General features: G+C 34.7%; 2 protein-coding genes across 5 annotated transcripts; one reads left to right on the forward strand and one right to left on the reverse strand.

Annotated features, from left to right (window-relative positions):
- Positions 1 to 1127: 1127 nt before the first annotated feature.
- LOC107916741 (uncharacterized) lies at positions 1128 to 1853 on the reverse strand. Its single transcript, XM_016846142.2, has one exon. The coding sequence runs from the start codon at positions 1710 to 1712 to the stop codon at positions 1332 to 1334; it is 381 nt and encodes a 126-aa protein (XP_016701631.1). The 5' UTR covers positions 1713 to 1853; the 3' UTR covers positions 1128 to 1331.
- Positions 1854 to 9040: 7187 nt separating this feature from the next.
- LOC107916835 (DNA-directed RNA polymerase II subunit RPB1) lies at positions 9041 to 17619 on the forward strand. 4 transcript variants are annotated; one of them, XR_005904939.1, is made up of 16 exons: positions 9041 to 9349; positions 9578 to 9841; positions 10066 to 10365; positions 10436 to 10594; positions 10702 to 10863; positions 10964 to 11184; positions 11261 to 11402; positions 11486 to 11821; positions 11921 to 12207; positions 12588 to 12846; positions 12942 to 16027; positions 16192 to 16263; positions 16363 to 16416; positions 16494 to 16652; positions 16739 to 16883; positions 17371 to 17619. XR_005904939.1 is itself a non-coding variant. In XM_016846226.2 (15 exons), the coding sequence occupies exons 1-14, from the start codon at positions 9266 to 9268 to the stop codon at positions 16609 to 16611; spliced, it is 5544 nt and encodes a 1847-aa protein (XP_016701715.2). In that variant the 5' UTR covers positions 9041 to 9265; the 3' UTR covers positions 16612 to 16652; positions 17371 to 17619. The 4 variants fall into 4 exon arrangements, 2 of the variants coding, with proteins under 2 accessions (XP_016701715.2, XP_040937341.1); XR_005904940.1 differs by having other exon boundaries at positions 16762 to 16883; XM_016846226.2 differs by lacking the exon at positions 16739 to 16883.
- Positions 17620 to 18144: the final 525 nt, after the last annotated feature.

An 18144-nucleotide genomic window follows, 5' to 3' on the forward strand; every position in this document is an offset into this window, starting at 1 on the left:
CCAACATTCATGGAACAACCCCCCCCCCCACCCTTCCGCCCCGTAAAGAGCTACTGATCTAACCTAACTTTCAACTGTGAGTAATTTGAGTGGAAGTTCTTAAATGGTTTCTTACCGGCATGCATGCAAGGCCATGGATGTGAAGTGATGAATGCAACTAAAAATGTTTTTGACTGGTAGGTACAGTTTCAAAGTTTATAACTGACAAGTGAAGACAAGTAAGATTTAAATAATCCATATGCCAGAATGGATTTGTTTCGATCAAACATGTACCTACCAGCAACTTCAACTAAAAATCTAGTTAAAGGATTATGCTTAGTTAATCCTTTTTAGGACAACAAGGTATTTGATGCATGGATACACTTATTTTGTCAATCACGATGGGACTTGTATGGGATCTCTTGAGGTAAAAGACTCGTAGAGGTCCTTGTATTACGAGTTGAATTAAATTTTGTCCTCTTTACTAGAAAAAATCAATTGGTCCTTAAGGGTTAAATTAAAAAAGAAAACTGATTTTTTTGTTAAAAATTGTATTTTCTGCTATTAAAAATTGATTTGCCATGTGTAATTTATTCTGAAGTACAGGAATTAATTTTTAATAGTAGAATTTGATGGAATTTATAACAGAATAATCAAGTTGCTTTTTACCTAACAAATTAGGATTAATTTGTCAATTTTTTGAATAGAAGGAACAAATATAAAAGCCTCCATTGTCTTTTTTACCAATCTCTTGACAGGACAACCTGCACTAGACCACCATGTATGTACAAGGCATCCTCCAGTCGTGTTAAAAGCCTTTCATAACTCAATTGTTGAGAACGAATGAATAATGGTTCCGCCATGAAATCCTGAAATCCACCAAAACTTCCGCTTTAACACCTTACCTAGAGCATGGTTCCGACACTTCAGCTTTTTCTCAAATATAACAAGATCTATTAAATTACTAAATAGATGTTTAATTTTAAGGTTATACTAATTAATCTTTCTCACATTGGGACTTGTATGGGATCTCTTACAAAAGAACCCATATAAGACCAACAAGCACGATAATGTATTTTCCATTCACATCAAAATTCGATATTTTTTTATCATACAAGCGAAGGATAATACTAAAAAGAAAATCGCTCTTAAGTAATCTTCTTCTATTCGTTTAACAGAAACAAAAGTTCTTAATAAGTATAATTCAATTCAATTGCTAGTGTTACCTGATTCACAATATCATCACAGATATACACGTAAAACAACCCCCCCCCCAAAAAAAAATAAAAACCCAAATTCAAACCAACCACACAAAAACCCAGAAAAGAAATTATTCAATTTCTTTAATTTCCTCAAGTTTCAGATGAGATCGTAAGTGCTTTGATCTTGAACCGATATCTAGGACATCTAGGTATCACTTGACTAGGTCCCATATGAAATTGACCGGCACTCTCCGTTAATGGAGGACCATCATCATAAACATAACCCACAAGTTTCCCACAGCTTGTACACTTCATCTTGATCCTATTCCGTTGAATCCCCCAATAATCAAGAGTCTCAAAAAAAGGCCTAAACTTATCTTCTTTCTCGAAATTGAACTTGGTAGCATCGATCATGGCGAAAGAAAGGGTACCTTTGTTTCCCGCTTCGAAATAGAAATCTGGAGGGAATAAATAAGTTGATCGTAGGTTAAGGTTGGTTCCGCATTCTTTGCAGCAGTAGATGGAAGCCATTTTTGTTTTGAATTTTAAGGTGTTTTAAAAAAAAAAAAATTGGGGACGGGTGATTGAAGGAGAATTTGAGATTTTATAGGGTTTGGGGAATTGACGAAAGATTTTCAAAACCGCGTTATTTGTTTTAGAAAATTCATTGATTGTTACCTAATTAATAGCTGATTTTCCCTCTGTACTCCCCCCCCCCCCCGAATTTTATGACGGGGTCAATGACATCAGGTTCTCAATTTCTGGATATTTTGCTTTTTTTTTAAGGTTAAAATATGACATAAGTCCTTCTGCTCTTTAAAATTTTGAAATTTAGTTTTTATAATTTTTTATTTAAAATTTTTTCTTTGTACTTTTATTTTTTAGAATTTAGTCCTTAAATTATTTAAATTTCTAAATTCAAGTTCAATCATTAACATTGTTGATTTTTTTGTTAAATTTGTTGGCGTAACATTTTGAAATAATAAAAAAAACTCACTTGATAGCAATGTAATTAAAAAGATGGCGTTTGTAACAAACCTAGACTTAACCAAAAATAATAATAGTGTTAAAGTTAGATCTGGATTTTGAAATTTGAAAAATAAAGGGACTAAATTTTTAAAAATAAAAGTACAATGATTAAATTCTAAATTTACGAAGAGTACAGGGACTTATGACATATTTTAATATTTTATTTTTTAAAATATTATTTTGATATCTAAGGTTTTAAATTGGTATAAAAATAAAATTAGCCTCATTTTGTTACTTTGGTCTTCAGTCTTTAAAATTTAGTCAAACTACAACTTAATGGCATGGATATAGTAGTCTATATTGTAACATCCCGAAATAGGGTCTAAACGGAATAGTGGTTGCGAAACCACAAATTCGAGGTAGAAAAATTTATTTTATTATTATTTTGAGGTTCATGGTATGATTGCATGATTGTGTGAAAATTTCGTGATGAAATTCTATGCATAAAGAGCTTAAGTTGAGGTTAGGGACTAAATCGAATAATTTACAAAACTTGCATTCTAGAAGTTTTTAGTATGAAATTACTTTGGAATATTAATTAGGAGGGTTTAAATAATAATTTAACCAATTTTAAGTTCATGGACAAAAATTAGGACATGGAAGGAATTTTTGAAAGTTTAGTAATGAGGGGTAATTTGGTCATTTGGATATTAAATGAATTAAAAAGGGAAAAATAACACAAAAATGGTCATCTTCTCAATTAGTTTCTGCCGATTTTTGCTCTCCTCCATAGCTGGGGTTTCTTCAACTTTCAAGCTTCATAGTAAGTGATTCCAAGTCCCGTTTTTAATGATCTTTACGTTTTTTGAGTCCCGGTAACTTGATTAAGCTTATTCTAGCAATAATTCAACCTAGGATTCATATTTGGAAAAATACCCATGGCTGAAATTTGTGTATTTTGGTGTTTTATGATAGAATACGAGGTTTTAAATTATGTTAAACAACTTATGCTACTCGGTTTTAAGTGAAAACGAGTAAAATGGCTTAAATTGGAAAAAAAATATCAATAGTCATAAGTATATGTTAGAGTGTGATTTTGATATTTCCATAGAAGGGAAAAATGATCAGCATGTCATAAAACATAAGAAAATAGGATGAAGTTTAATTTACGAGCCTTGGGGCAAAAGTGCAAATATGTGAAAGTTTAGGGGTAAAAATATAATTTTTCCAAAGTTTGGGTCAAGGACTGTTTTAATAAATGTGAATATTAAATAAGTTAAATTTGCTATCATAGATCAAGAAGAACGAAATTCGGGAGTAGATCGGGGAAAAGAAAAAGTAAAGGACTAAATTGTAAAGTTTAGTCACATTTTGTATCAAGGTAAGTTACAGTAAATAAATGCAATATTCTTTTATTTTACATTATTATTGTCAACTTCCAGCATTTATATATTTATGTTATGAAAATATTTAAAGTCGAATTTAAGGTGAAATGACAGAGGAAAAGTGTTAGAAAGCCCCGGTTGAACCCTAGGAATGTTAGGATATTAGGGTTGACAGGACAGAACAGAAATGAGCCATGTAAGTCCATATTAGAAATATGGCTTTGGAGACAGGATTGATCCATGTAAGTCCATATTATATATGGCATTGGAGACAGGAATAACTCATGTAAGTCCATGTCAAAGACATGGCATTGGCAGGATATTGATAGACAGGAACGACCCTAGTATCCTTAGTATTCCAAGTGGTTCAACGGGTCAGGATACGAGTTAAATTACAGTGAATTAACAGCAAAGGAAAAGTAGATTATACTTATGAAGAAGGAAGGTCAGGTAAGAAAGAAGGTAAGGAAATAAAGAAGAAGATAGAAATTGAGAAGTAAAGAAATTTATGATGTTAGATGATATTATGCATAATTATCCATTATGTTGAATGTTGTGATTTATTTGCTTGTAAGCTTACTAAGCCTAGTGCTTAATCTCTTTATTTTCTTCTTCTTATAGTACTTATCTAGTCACTCGGGGATCGAAGGAAACGTCGGAGGCCGATCACACTATCAAAGAAATAACTCGGTATAATTAGACGTTTTGTTTTGGGTATGGCATGTATAGAAACTTAGCTACTTTTGGTATAATATGAACAATGAATGATGTGTAAATACTTGCTAGTGATTAGCTAATAAAATAGCCGATGATATACATGTTTATTAATATGTATGATTGAATGGTGATTATCACATGAAAATTATGAAAAATGTGAAAGTAACCTAAAAACAGATTCAAGTAACAGAAATGACGTAACTTTGAAAAATCACTACAAATTGTAGAAACATAGTTTGAAGATGAATAATATATGAAATTAAAGCTTATTATGTATATTTTCTTATGGAATAAGCAAAAAAGGTAAAGGTATTATATTTTATGAGATATCTTAGTTTTAGTGAAACAGGGTCAGAGAGATTTCTGGATCCCCTGTTTCAACTTTGGAAATTCACCATAAATTGTAAAAAACTAATTATAAGGTTTACTTTATATGGTTAGAATCCTTGTTGAATCTCGTTTTAATAGAAACAAACGGCTTAGTCATATGAATTTTGTACAGGAAGAAACATGGTTCGTAGTAAGAAGAGGTCAGTGCAGTCGAGTTTTGAAACAGAGGAAACTTTAACTAATTAACTGTACTAATTGGCCAATTCAAAAATTCTAGAAAAAAATTAGTAGATAGATATATGAGTCTAGGTTCAAGAAAAATTTACGGATCTTAATTTTGAGTTTTAAAACTCGAGAAATGAATTTTTAAGCAACCATGACGCAGAAAAACAAATTAATATGAAAATTAAAATAAGTGGTTTAGAGTTGTTTAAAAGGTAAGATAAGTTTAGTAACACCTCAAGCTTGACTCCGGTGACAGTTTCAGGCGTGGGGGTGTTACATATATGAATTTCATTGCTACGTAGACTATATTTTAAGAATTTTTACGAACAATTTGAAATTTATTTTTTTATGAAGTATGCGTGGATAGACATACTGACGAAACCATTTTTTTTAAAACGGGAAATCGACTTTTGAAAACGAAAAGTTGGGAGTCGCCACCAATCGTTTTTAATAGGGTGTGATTGGATCACCTCAAAACACGGTCGTTTTTAATAAATAAATAAATTTTTCAAAACGACGATTTTGGTCTGCGAAAATAGAAAACCGGTTCAAGAGTCAGTTACGTACGAGGAAGGATTAGCACCCTTGACACGCCCAAAATTGGTACTTGATTGATTATTTAGTGTCTTAATGTCGAAAATTAAAGATTTGGACAGAGTTCAAAACGCGATCCTCATTTTAGTGGCTTTTAAAACATTTAGGTAAGTCAAATGTGTATTAAAGACCATCTTACCTCAAGGTAAAACATTACATCCAGTACGTTAGGACACAACATTTTTGACCCTCAATTGTGAGCTTGCCTTTAAAACGTGCGTTTTAGCCTTAAGAGGATATTCGAATATTCAAAACAAACAAAGAAAGTGAAACCCAGTACGTTAAGGCACGATTTTTCGAATTCTTTAAATACCGAACATTGCCTTTATTTTGAAAATTTTTGAGAGTGAACTGGTAAGAGGATATTCGAATATTCAAGACAAACAAAGAAAGCGAAACCCAGTACGTTAGGGCACGATTCTTTGAATTCTTTAAATACAGAACATTGCCTTTATTTTGAAAAATTTTGAGAGAAGATCAATGGATAAATGAATTAAGGACATAGATTTTTTAAAAAATAATGATAATAGACAACGTGAAAATAATAATACGAGAATAATGCTAACCATATATAAATAATAAAAAATAATAATAATAGTAATTAATAGAAATAATTAATAAAACAACAGTAATAATAAATACAATAATGTAATAAACATTGTGCTAATAGTATTAATAATAACATTAAAAACATGATGATAATAACAAAAAATATGTTGATGATAACATTAAATATGGGGGATAATAGTAAAAAAAAATTGGAATAACAATGTTAAATTAGTAATAGTGAGAAATAGTAAATAATAATAATTTGATATAAAAATGGTAACCGATAATAAACAATGGTATAAAAAAAATATAATAAGTCTATGTATAATAGAAATTTATATTTAAAATAATTAACTTCGCTTAAATATATATATTTACATAATAAATATATAATAAGAAACATAACTCAAATTAATTAAATTAATAGAAAATAATAAAAAATAAATATAAAAATAATGAGAATAAAGCTCAAATTAATTAATTTAACAGTAAAATAACAAAAATAAAAAGGGGTTAAATTGAATTAAAAATGAAAATTTTAGGGCCAAATCAGAAAAGAAATAAAATCAGAGGTAAACTCCCTCTCTTTTCCCTTCTTTTGTTTGTGTAAAGAAAAAATGTGAACGCCAAAGTAAACAAAATTGAATAATATAAAAAGTTACCTTAAAAATTTGATTTGTATTCTCTTTGATTTTGTATGTGTATTCTCTAAAAAAAATTCCCCCCTTACAATAGTTTTTCCATGGCTTTTATAGCCAAATTTTACAACTTATAACAAGTAGGGTGATGGAGTTAGTGGAGGTGATGGAGGTAGTGGATGGTTTAGTAGGGTGTGGGGGTGATGGAGGTAGTGGGTGGTTTAGTAGGGTGATGGAGTTAGTGGTCGGTTTAGTGGGGTGTTTAATTTGGACTGGTTTGATTGGGCCCGAGCAGAAATTGGGCTTAACACATACGAATTGTCACGTCAACTCCACTAAAGTTATTTTACTTTTTCAATTGGGAAAAAACAGTTTAATTAAAATTTATTGTTCAAAAAAATAGTAATTACAAAATAACTAACAGGGTAAACGTTGATGACTAAATTTCCTTTTTATGTTTTGTTAAGACCATTATTATTATATTATATGTTTTGATAATATCTGAATTATCCATAACTTTTCCCTAGTCTATAAATAAGAGGGTAATGCACTTCAGTGTACTTGAACTCATGTTCTCTCGTTTTGACAATAATACCCATCCACAATCAAGTCAAGGTTGAATGAAAGTTTAAATGTGTAGCGTATATATTATGTTTTAAATTGATAATAAAAATTAATTCTAATTATAATGATTTGAATATATTATTTTTAACTTAACATCGTAATAGTACATGTAGTTGATGAGTGATTTGGGACTATTTATTTTTGTGCCGATTTTATAATTTGGGTGAACTACATCCAATGTCTCTAAATTATTATTAAATTTATGTTTTTGTTATTTAATTTCAAAAGTTATAAAATAGTCGTTAAATTATTCGCAAGCTTTTATTTAAGTCATTGAATTATCCAAAAGTTTTTATTTAAGTGACTAGTTTGTTAAGTTTATTTTTTAAAGCCCGGCTAGTGAGCTACAACTGATGATTCGATGATCGGCATGGTGGATCAATATCCATCAACAAGTAGAAAAACGTATATTTGATCCAAGTTGATTTGGTTGGTTCTTAAATTTGTGATGTTCAAAGTTGTTTCATAAAAAAAAAACTAAACTATAAAAGAACAGGAAATGAGAGCTTTCGATTAGTGTAGGCAATGTGAATAGAAAAATTTTATATAGCAACAATTTTAACAACCTAGTGACTTAAATGAAAATTTCCTAATAGTTCAATGATCATTTTGTAACTTTTTTACGTTGAATGACCAAAACGTAAACTCATTAATAGTTAAGGACTTTGGGTGCAGTTTACCCTTTATCTAAAATGCTTTGGGTCTTTTTACCTTCATTTTGACTAAAGCCCATTTTACAAAATGAACAATCAGCCGAATTAATCATACAAGAAACTAAAATAGTCATGCAAAGACATTAATAACAATTCATGCACCATAAAAAGAAATTAAATTTTTGACATAATGTACATATTAAAAACAAATAATTGAAGTAAAGAACAACAAGGCTTAAACCAAACAAACTACGAACTACGAAGGACCAAATCTGCAATTTCCATGTTTTTAGAAAACATTCGAACTCAAGTTTCATATGTATAATTACATAAAATTCAAATTGATGTATCACATTATACATTATACTAATATTTATGTGTAATATTGAGGTTTGTTTTCAAAAGATATGAAAATCATAGTTAAAGAGTGAGAAAAATATATGAAAAATATTGTTTTGATTTACTTAGGATGGGTTTGGATGGACAGTGCATTTACTTACAGTTAGTGTAAAAATAGCGGTAGCGGTAAGATTAGATATTATAGTGATATTGTAATATGAGATAAAAAGTAAGCTAAACGCACCGCACTGCTCATCTAAACTCACCTTTAATCAATCGAAACGGCCGATGTTAAATCAATTCAATTAGGATAATTAAGATCCAAGTTATAAGTTGTTTTTCGTTTTTTGATTGAATTGGTCGAATTACTCAATTACTTGCTATTATTCTCAATCACCCTTTGTAATACTTTTGGTTCTCTCTTTGGTCAAAATTGAGTTAGCATCATGGAGAAGCTATAAATTTGTTTTAAAAGTCTAAGATGAAGTATAATTTTTGAAGATCAAAGTAATTTTACCATTATATTAATATGTAATTTCATAAAAACTTAAGAGACTAAATGACAAATCTACCACTTTTTTGGGGGCCAAGGTGACTTCCTATCCCATTTGCCTTCGGCAACTCATACGGTATTGATATTTTGAGGATTAAATTAGAATGTTTTTAAAATTCAGAGTCCAATTTGTAATACAAGTTATAGTTTGAGTAATATCTTGCAATTAAACCAAAACAATTTGATTGTATGGTGCGCAATACGCATCCGGTCTCGGATAGTCATTAGGGCTGCTCAAGTTTGTCTATAAATAAGCCCTTAGGGCGTTGAAATCCGTCTGTTCTGAGTGTCTCTCTTTGAGGAGAGTCCCTTTGTAATACACAAATTTTCGATCTCTCAATTTAAGCCGGCAAAAAAAGAAAAAAGAAAAAAAACAGCAAATCTAAATTTAAATACATTTAAGCAAACAAAAAAATTCTGATTTCGAATTTTAACAATTTTACTTCATTCTTTACTATAGTGAGAATTTAAGGTTACCGGGTTTCTTTTTGGATCAAATCGGATCGCCATGGATTTGCGATTCCCATTCTCTCCGGCGGAGGTCGCCAAGGTCCGCATGGTCCAGTTCGGCATCCTCAGTCCCGATGAAATAGTAAATTTCGCTTTCTCAACTCTATTATTTTTGTATGTTCTCTTTTCTTATTAGTTATTTGTTTTATTGCCAAGAAATTATACGTAAAATGAGAAGAAAAGCTGGAAAGGAACTGTAGAATTTGTGTATTGAACTGGCAACTACTAAGTTGCTGCTACGTTCAAGAACTTTTGTGATTGGGAAATTATGATTTTTTTTTAATTTCCTCGGTTTCCTCGGTTTATGCAGAGGCAAATGTCGGTTGTGCATATTGAGCACAGTGAAACGACGGAGAGGGGAAAGCCTAAAGTGGGCGGTTTAAGTGACACCCGGTTGGGTACAATTGATCGGAAGATGAAGTGCGAGACTTGTACAGCAAACATGGCTGAGTGTCCGGGGCATTTTGGGCACTTGGAGCTTGCCAAGCCCATGTTCCATATTGGATTCATAAAAACTGTGCTCAGTATAATGAGATGTGTCTGCTTTAATTGCTCAAAAGTTCTTGCTGATGAGGTATTACTAGGCTTGATTAGGGCATTTTCTTATTTGAATTAGAGCTAAATGCAGTTTTAGCGTATTGGGAACTTGTTGTAACTGTTGGATGCATAATGTTAGTGTTTTTTGTATTGGCTGCTATCTAGTGCAGGAACATAAATACGTTTGCAGGAGTATGAGTAACTTGCACGTTGTATTTTCGCATGATGCCCCATTCTCTAATATAATTGTTGCTTTTTCAGGAAGACCATAAATTTAAGCAAGCATTGAAGATAAAGAATCCAAAAAACAGGTTAAAAAAGATCTTAGATGCATGCAAGAACAAAACTAAATGTGAGGGTGGTGATGAAATTGATGTCCAAGGTCAAGATACAGAAGAACCAATAAAAAAGAGTCGGGGTGGCTGTGGTGCTCAACAGCCAAAGCTGAGTATTGATGGTATGAAGATGATTGCTGAGTACAAGGCCCAAAGGAAGAAGAATGATGATCAGGAACAACTTCCTGAACCTGTGGAAAGAAAACAGACTCTTACTGCTGAACGGGTAACTATTTGTGCATATATTGCTGTTTATTTCAAAGAAATTCATATTCATGTTCTGCTGTGTTTTCTAGGTTCTCAGTGTCTTGAAGAGGATAAGTGACGAGGACTGCCAATTATTAGGCTTGAATCCTAAATATGCTCGTCCGGATTGGATGATTCTTCAAGTACTTCCGATCCCTCCACCCCCAGTGAGACCGTCTGTGATGATGGACACTTCCTCTAGGAGTGAGGCAAGCTTCTTTTATGTTGCTTTTATATTAAGGTCTTTGAAGTTATTCCATTTATGATTTATGATTCTATTAAATCAAATCTGGATTCTCATGTTCGCTGAATCCAGGATGACTTAACTCACGCGTTAGCTATGATCATTCGGCACAATGAGAACTTGAGGAGGCAGGAGAGAAATGGATCACCTGCACATATCATATCCGAATTTGCTCAGTTGTTACAGTTTCATGTAGCAACATACTTTGACAATGAATTACCTGGACTTCCAAGGGTATAGCGCTTACATCTGCTTTTTTGAAGTTCTGTATTATTGAGGTCCACATTTCCATATGAGTGTATTTTTAAACTTAACACTTCTTTTTCTTGTGTAGGCTACACAGAGATCTGGGAGACCTATTAAATCTATTTGTAGTAGACTTAAGGCAAAAGAAGGCCGCATTAGGGGTAACTTGATGGGGAAAAGGGTTGACTTCTCAGCTCGAACCGTAATTACACCAGATCCTAATATCAACATTGATCAACTTGGAGTGCCTTGGAGTATTGCTTTAAATCTCACATATCCTGAAACTGTGACACCATATAACATTGAGAGGTAAGTAGCTTCTTAGAGTTTTTAATTTTCTTCCACATTTGGCCAATTATGAGGATCAAAGTTTTCATTGAAACAGGTTGAAAGAACTGGTGGAATATGGGCCACATCCTCCACCTGGAAAGACTGGTGCAAAGTATATCATAAGAGATGATGGACAAAGACTTGATCTTCGTTACCTGAAGAAAAGCAGTGATCATCACCTAGAGCTTGGTTATAAGGCACATTTTTTTTCTCAAAACATTTTACTTGGACATTGCTTTGTTGTTCCCTGTGTTGTAACTATCCCAATTTATGGCTGCAGGTGGAGCGACATTTAAATGATGGAGATTATGTTCTTTTTAATCGTCAACCTAGTCTCCATAAAATGTCAATCATGGGCCATAGAATCCGAATTATGCCATACTCTACATTTCGTCTAAATTTGTCTGTTACTTCACCATACAATGCTGATTTTGACGGTGATGAAATGAATATGCATGTTCCTCAATCATTTGAGACAAGAGCAGAGGTAGCAGAGCTCATGATGGTGCCTAAGTGCATTGTGTCCCCTCAATCAAATAGACCGGTGATGGGGATTGTCCAGGATACACTTTTAGGATGCCGTAAAATCACCAAAAGGGATACTTTCATAGAAAAGGTGAAGAGGATGCTAGTCACATTCATTTGATATGACTACTTAAATGCTAAACATTTCTTGTTAGTGTGATGTGAGTCTAATTTATATGGGTTTTTGAAGGACGTTTTCATGAATATATTGATGTGGTGGGAGGACTTTGATGGAAAGGTTCCAGCTCCTACAATTCTAAAGCCTCGGCCACTTTGGACAGGGAAGCAGGTTTTTAATCTGATTATACCAAAGCAGATAAATCTGATGAGAACATCTGCCTGGCATTCGGAAAGTGAGACTGGGTTTATCACCCCTGGAGATACTCAAGTTCGAATAGAAAAAGGGGAAGTGTTGTCTGGCACTCTTTGCAAGAAGGCACTTGGATCATCTGCTGGAAGTCTTATACATGTAATTTGGTATGTCTTTTAGCAAAATTTGTTCGTATAACTTCTATATTTTAGGAGAGCATGGAAGAAGCTTGATAAGCTCTAAATCTTACTAGGTTTTTGATATGATATCTGATTTTCCTCTTCTAAATATTCTCTATCAAATGAAGTTGTGAATCCTGATCATAAACTAAGTTTGTGAAAAATTACTGTTGAATTGGTTTTCACTTGAGCGGGTGATGATTTGGTTTAGTTAAACTGTCTTCAAAATATCATGCTTTCTTCTCCATTTGAAATTTGGCTTCTTCATGTGCATTTGGATTTATACTTCATGCCATTAATATTTTTAAATAATCGGTTATTCTCTTTCAAAAAAAAAAAAAAGGTTTGGTAACATCTTTTCGTTATAGGGAAGAGGTTGGTCCAGATGCAGCCCGGAAATTTTTGGGACATACACAATGGCTTGTAAATTATTGGCTGCTGCAGAATGCCTTTAGTATGGGTATTGGAGATACAATTGCTGATGCAGCGACAATGGAGAAAATTAATGAAACTATTTCTAAAGCTAAAGAGGATGTGAAACAGCTCATTATTAAAGCCCAAAACAAGGATTTAGAGCCTGAACCTGGAAGAACTATGATGGATTCCTTCGAAAATAAAGTTAACCAGGTACCTGAAGTTAAATTGATCAAGCTCTGTTTTTTTTATTTTTTATTTGGCATCCTTCTGCTACACTTGCATGCTAATATGGTTTGTTACTTCAGGTGTTGAATAAAGCTCGTGACGATGCAGGAAACAGTGCACAAAAAAGTTTGTCAGAAAGCAATAACCTTAAGGCAATGGTTACTGCAGGATCAAAGGGAAGTTTCATTAACATATCCCAAATGACAGCTTGTGTCGGTCAGCAGAACGTTGAGGGAAAGCGAATCCCATATGGATTCGTAGATCGTACTTTGCCCCATTTTACAAAGGATGATTTTGGCCCTGAGAGTCGTGGTTTTGTGGAGAACTCTTATCTGCGTGGGTTGACCCCACAAGAATTCTTTTTCCATGCCATGGGAGGTAGAGAAGGTCTCATAGATACTGCAGTTAAGACTTCTGAAACTGGGTATATACAGAGGCGACTTGTGAAGGCAATGGAGGATATCATGGTTAAATATGATGGAACTGTGAGGAACTCATTGGGGGATGTTATTCAGTTCCTCTATGGTGAAGATGGTATGGATGCTGTATTGATAGAATCTCAGAAGCTGGATTCTTTGAAGATGAAGAAAACTGAATTTGATAGGGTCTTCAGGTATAAAATAGATGATGAAAACTGGAATCCAACTTCTTACATGTTGCCAGAACATATTGAAGATTTGAGAACTATCCAAGAATTGCGGGATGTATTTGATGCCGAAGTTAATAAACTTGAAGCTGATAGATGCCAACTTGGAACAGAAATTGCAGTCACGGGTGATAGTAATTGGCCTTTGCCTGTTAACTTGAAGAGGCTGATCTGGAATGCACAGAAGACTTTTAAAGTTGATTTTAGAAGGGTGTCAGATTTGCATCCTGTGGAAATTGTAGATTCTGTTGATAAGCTCCAGGAAAGGTTAAAGGTTGTTCCAGGTACAGATCCTTTGAGTGTGGAAGCCCAGAAAAATGCTACCCTCTTTTTTTGCATTTTGCTTCGCAGTACTTTGGCCAGTAAAAGGGTGTTGGAGGAATATAGACTGACAAAAGAAGCATTTGAGTGGGTTATTGGTGAAATAGAGTCACGATTCTTGCAGTCTTTGGTAGCAGCTGGTGAGATGATAGGTTGTGTTGCTGCACAATCAATTGGTGAGCCTGCTACTCAAATGACTCTTAACACCTTTCACTATGCTGGTGTTAGTGCAAAGAATGTTACACTTGGTGTGCCCCGGCTGAGGGAAATTATCAATGTAGCTAAGAAAATCAAAACACCTTCTCTCTCAGTTTACCTCTCTGCTGAAGCTAGAAAGACAAAGGAGAAGGCCAAGAATGTCCAATGTGCTTTAGAATACACTACTCTGCGGAGTGTTACTCATGCTACTGAAGTATGGTACGATCCAGATCCAATGAGCACGCTCATTGAGGAGGATATGGATTTTGTTAAGTCGTATTATGAAATGCCAGATGAAGAGATTTCCCCAGATAAGATATCCCCTTGGCTGCTTCGCATAGAGTTGAATCGTGAGATGATGGTTGATAAGAAGTTGAGTATGGCTGACATAGCTGAGAAGATCAACCAGGAATTTGATGATGATTTGACTTGCATATTCAATGATGACAATGCAGAAAAGTTGATCCTACGTATCAGAATCATGAACGATGAAGCTCCAAAGGGTGAATTAACTGACGAGTCTGCCGAAGATGATGTATTCTTGAAGAAGATTGAAAGCAACATGCTGACTGAAATGGCCCTTCGAGGTATCCCGGACATCAACAAGGTGTTCATTAAACATGGTAAAGCAAGCAAGTTTGATGAGGCTGATGGTTATAAGACCGGAGAGGAATGGGTTCTAGATACGGAAGGTGTCAATCTCTTGGCTGTCATGTGCCATGAAGATGTTGATGCAAGGAGAACAACAAGCAATCACTTGATTGAAGTGATTGAAGTTCTGGGAATTGAAGCAGTTCGGCGGTCCTTGTTGGATGAATTGCGGGTTGTGATATCATTTGACGGGTCTTATGTGAATTATCGACATCTAGCTATCCTCTGCGATACAATGACATATCGTGGTCACTTGATGGCCATCACTCGTCATGGCATCAACCGGAATGATACGGGACCTATGATGAGGTGCTCATTTGAAGAAACTGTAGATATCCTCCTTGATGCTGCTGTTTATGCTGAGTCAGATTATTTGAGGGGTGTGACAGAGAATATAATGCTGGGTCAGCTTGCACCAATTGGTACAGGAGAGTGTGCCTTGTATCTCAATGATGAGATGTTGAAGAATGCCATTGAACTTCAGCTACCTAGTTACATGGAAGGTCTGGAATTTGGCATGACACCTGCTCGATCTCCAGTATCAGGAACTCCATATCATGAGGGCATGATGTCTCCAAATTACTTGCTGAGCCCAAATCTCCGTCTCTCTCCCATTTCGGATGCTCAGTTCTCACCTTATGTTGGCGGGATGGCATTCTCTCCCACTTCATCCCCTGGTTACAGCCCATCATCTCCTGGCTACAGTCCTTCATCTCCTGGCTACAGTCCTACCTCGCCTGGTTACAGCCCTACATCTCCTGGCTACAGTCCTACCTCGCCTGGTTACAGCCCCACATCACCTACTTACAGTCCTAGTTCACCAGGTTACAGCCCAACAAGTCCAGCCTACTCTCCTACAAGTCCCTCTTATTCTCCAACCTCACCAAGCTATAGCCCTACCTCTCCAAGCTACAGCCCTACGTCTCCAAGTTACAGTCCTACTTCACCAAGTTATAGTCCCACATCTCCCAGCTATAGTCCAACTTCACCAAGCTACAGCCCTACTTCACCGGCATATAGCCCAACTTCACCTGCATACAGCCCCACTTCTCCATCATACAGCCCAACATCGCCATCATACAGTCCGACATCTCCTTCTTACAGCCCAACCTCACCCTCCTATAGCCCTACATCTCCATCATACAGCCCTACTTCCCCAGCATATAGCCCCACTTCTCCCGGGTACAGTCCGACCTCACCAAGTTATGGTCCCACGTCACCTAGCTATAGCCCTACCTCTCCAAGTTACAATCCGCAATCAGCCAAGTACAGTCCATCTCTAGCATACTCACCAAGCAGTCCAAGGTTGTCTCCTTCCAGTCCTTACAGTCCAACATCACCGAATTATAGGTAAACCATGATAGACTAAATCACTTATCTGTTTGTTGCTTAGAACTCTTGGATTGTGTGACTGCACTGCTATTGTTGTTTGTATCCTCTTCTCAGTTTCAGTTAATTTGTACTCATGCTGAGTAACTTTGGTTTCATTTCAATATATATTTTTTGTATTACAGCCCGACGTCGCCATCTCATTCGCCTACTTCTCCATCTTATTCCCCTTCAAACCCAACCTATAGTCCTAGCAGGTAACTTGTCATCTTAAAGCTTCCACCTGCAGTACTTACGTACCGAATTTGTTATAAGCGACTTTTAATCTGCTATCTATTTTGTATGTATGAAACCAGCCCATATAATTCTGGAGGCAATCCTGACTACAGCCCAAGTTCGCCACAGTACAGGTAAGCAGAGACTCAAATGTTGAATCTAAAAAAATTACTCTATTTTCGTGTTTTCATATTTCCAATCTTCCATACAGTCCAAGTGCTGGGTACTCCCCTAGTGCTCCAGGGTATTCGCCATCCTCAACTGGTCAGTACACTCCAAGCAACAAGGATGATCAGGCAGCTAAAGACGGAAAACATGACAGGAGTTAATGATAAGGCACGCCGTTTTTGAAAAGCTCGAGAAAACCAAGGTTGGTTTCGTCTTTAACTCATAAATTTATTGCAGTTTGTTTTAGAATTGCAGTAACGACTCTTCTATTTTATCGGTTTCCATTAGGCTTCTCTTTGAATTTCCAAAAGATTTTAAAAATCTCAGGGAGAGGGTCACCTTCGAGCCATTTTTCTTTATTACGCAAATATTTGAATCAATCACACCTCCGAACATAGTCTGGGTATTTATGCAACAGTCTTGGGTGAAAATGGTGAGAAGATTTTTATTTTCTTGAGCATTGTGTTCATATAGGTGTCAGCATGTAAAAGTGTTCATAAGCTGGCTTATATATGATATTAGTACATTTTATGTTTGCCCAAGTTCAGTCCGACATGAGATATGAACTTAAGATTTTGCCTAAGCCCGGTTTGGCCAGCTGATGTTAATTTAAATAAAAAAAACATATTTTTTAATGTTTATATAGTATTGTATTATGATATATTTAATTTTGTCTGATTTTAATTATAAAAATAAAATAAAAATATAAAATGGGCTGGGTTGAGCTAAGCTTGGGTCATGAATGTTGAAGCCCAAGCTCAGGCTCATAGTTTTCTCGTTTTTCTGTAATTTTGTCCTAATTCTCATATTTCAAATGGATATTTTGTTTTGGATGATGCGGCCCATGAAGAGATGTATCGGCATGTAATGTAATGATATAAATAAATGATGGTTGACTTTGCATTTTCTTGAGTTTGCAGGTGGAATGTGGCAAATACTTTTTCTTTGTTAGCCGAAACAATCAACAACATATGGTGAATCTCTTAGTAAAAAGATATATTGGAAAAAAGACAGTAATTTTATAATTTCTTTAACTTTTTTTTCCATTTTTTAAGGTTAAATTGTTCTTTGTGGTAGTAGTTAGCTAATAAAATTGACATTTTGTAAAGCATATTCGCAGGTTGTAAGCACGGGAATTTACTTATAATTTTCAACGTTAATTTTAAGCATATTTTATTGTTATATCAATCTCGTTAATAAAGATCAGACTTGATTATCTTGATTTGATTCGATGATGAATAAAAAAAGATTTATGAATTTGAACTCGAATTTCGTCGAAATGATTGGAATTTGAAATAAGAATCACATTATATGAACAAGTGGCCAACATTCGAAATTATTTATAGTTGTAGACGTCGGAGATCAATTAGGGGAGACTGGAGGGAGAGACAAGGCAATTGAGTGTTTATGTAGGTAAAGGGTTTAAGGGAGATCCCCCTTATATTGGGGTAGTGTCATGTTACCGTCAATAAAGATGGTGGTCCGCTCATGAGGTATTACTATTTTGACATTTTATTAGCTGAGGTAGTTATGCCTTGATGATCTCCTTTTAAAGGATATAGGCCAACTGTTAAAAGAGGATGGCCTTATGGATAGTTCAACAAGTTGTCGGTTATGTGTAACTAGCTAAACAGTACAAAATGGAGTTGGATGGTACAATATGGAGAGTTATCTGTGGGTCTCTCTAAAGTCAC

The sequence above is a fragment of the Gossypium hirsutum genome, chromosome A02 (genome assembly GCF_007990345.1).
Source record: "Gossypium hirsutum isolate 1008001.06 chromosome A02, Gossypium_hirsutum_v2.1, whole genome shotgun sequence".
NCBI lineage: Eukaryota > Viridiplantae > Streptophyta > Magnoliopsida > Malvales > Malvaceae > Gossypium > Gossypium hirsutum.

Coding starts and splice junctions, on each gene's coding strand:
- LOC107916741 (XM_016846142.2), bottom strand. CDS start 1,712: ATGGCTTCCATCTACTGCTGCAAAGAATGCGGAACCAACCTTAACCTA.
- LOC107916835 (XM_016846226.2), top strand. CDS start 9,266: ATGGATTTGCGATTCCCATTCTCTCCGGCGGAGGTCGCCAAGGTCCGC. Junction 10,864..10,963: donor AATTACCTGGACTTCCAAGG/GTATAGCGCTTA, acceptor TTTCTTGTGTAG/GCTACACAGAGATCTGGGAG. Junction 11,403..11,485: donor ACCTAGAGCTTGGTTATAAG/GCACATTTTTTT, acceptor TTATGGCTGCAG/GTGGAGCGACATTTAAATGA.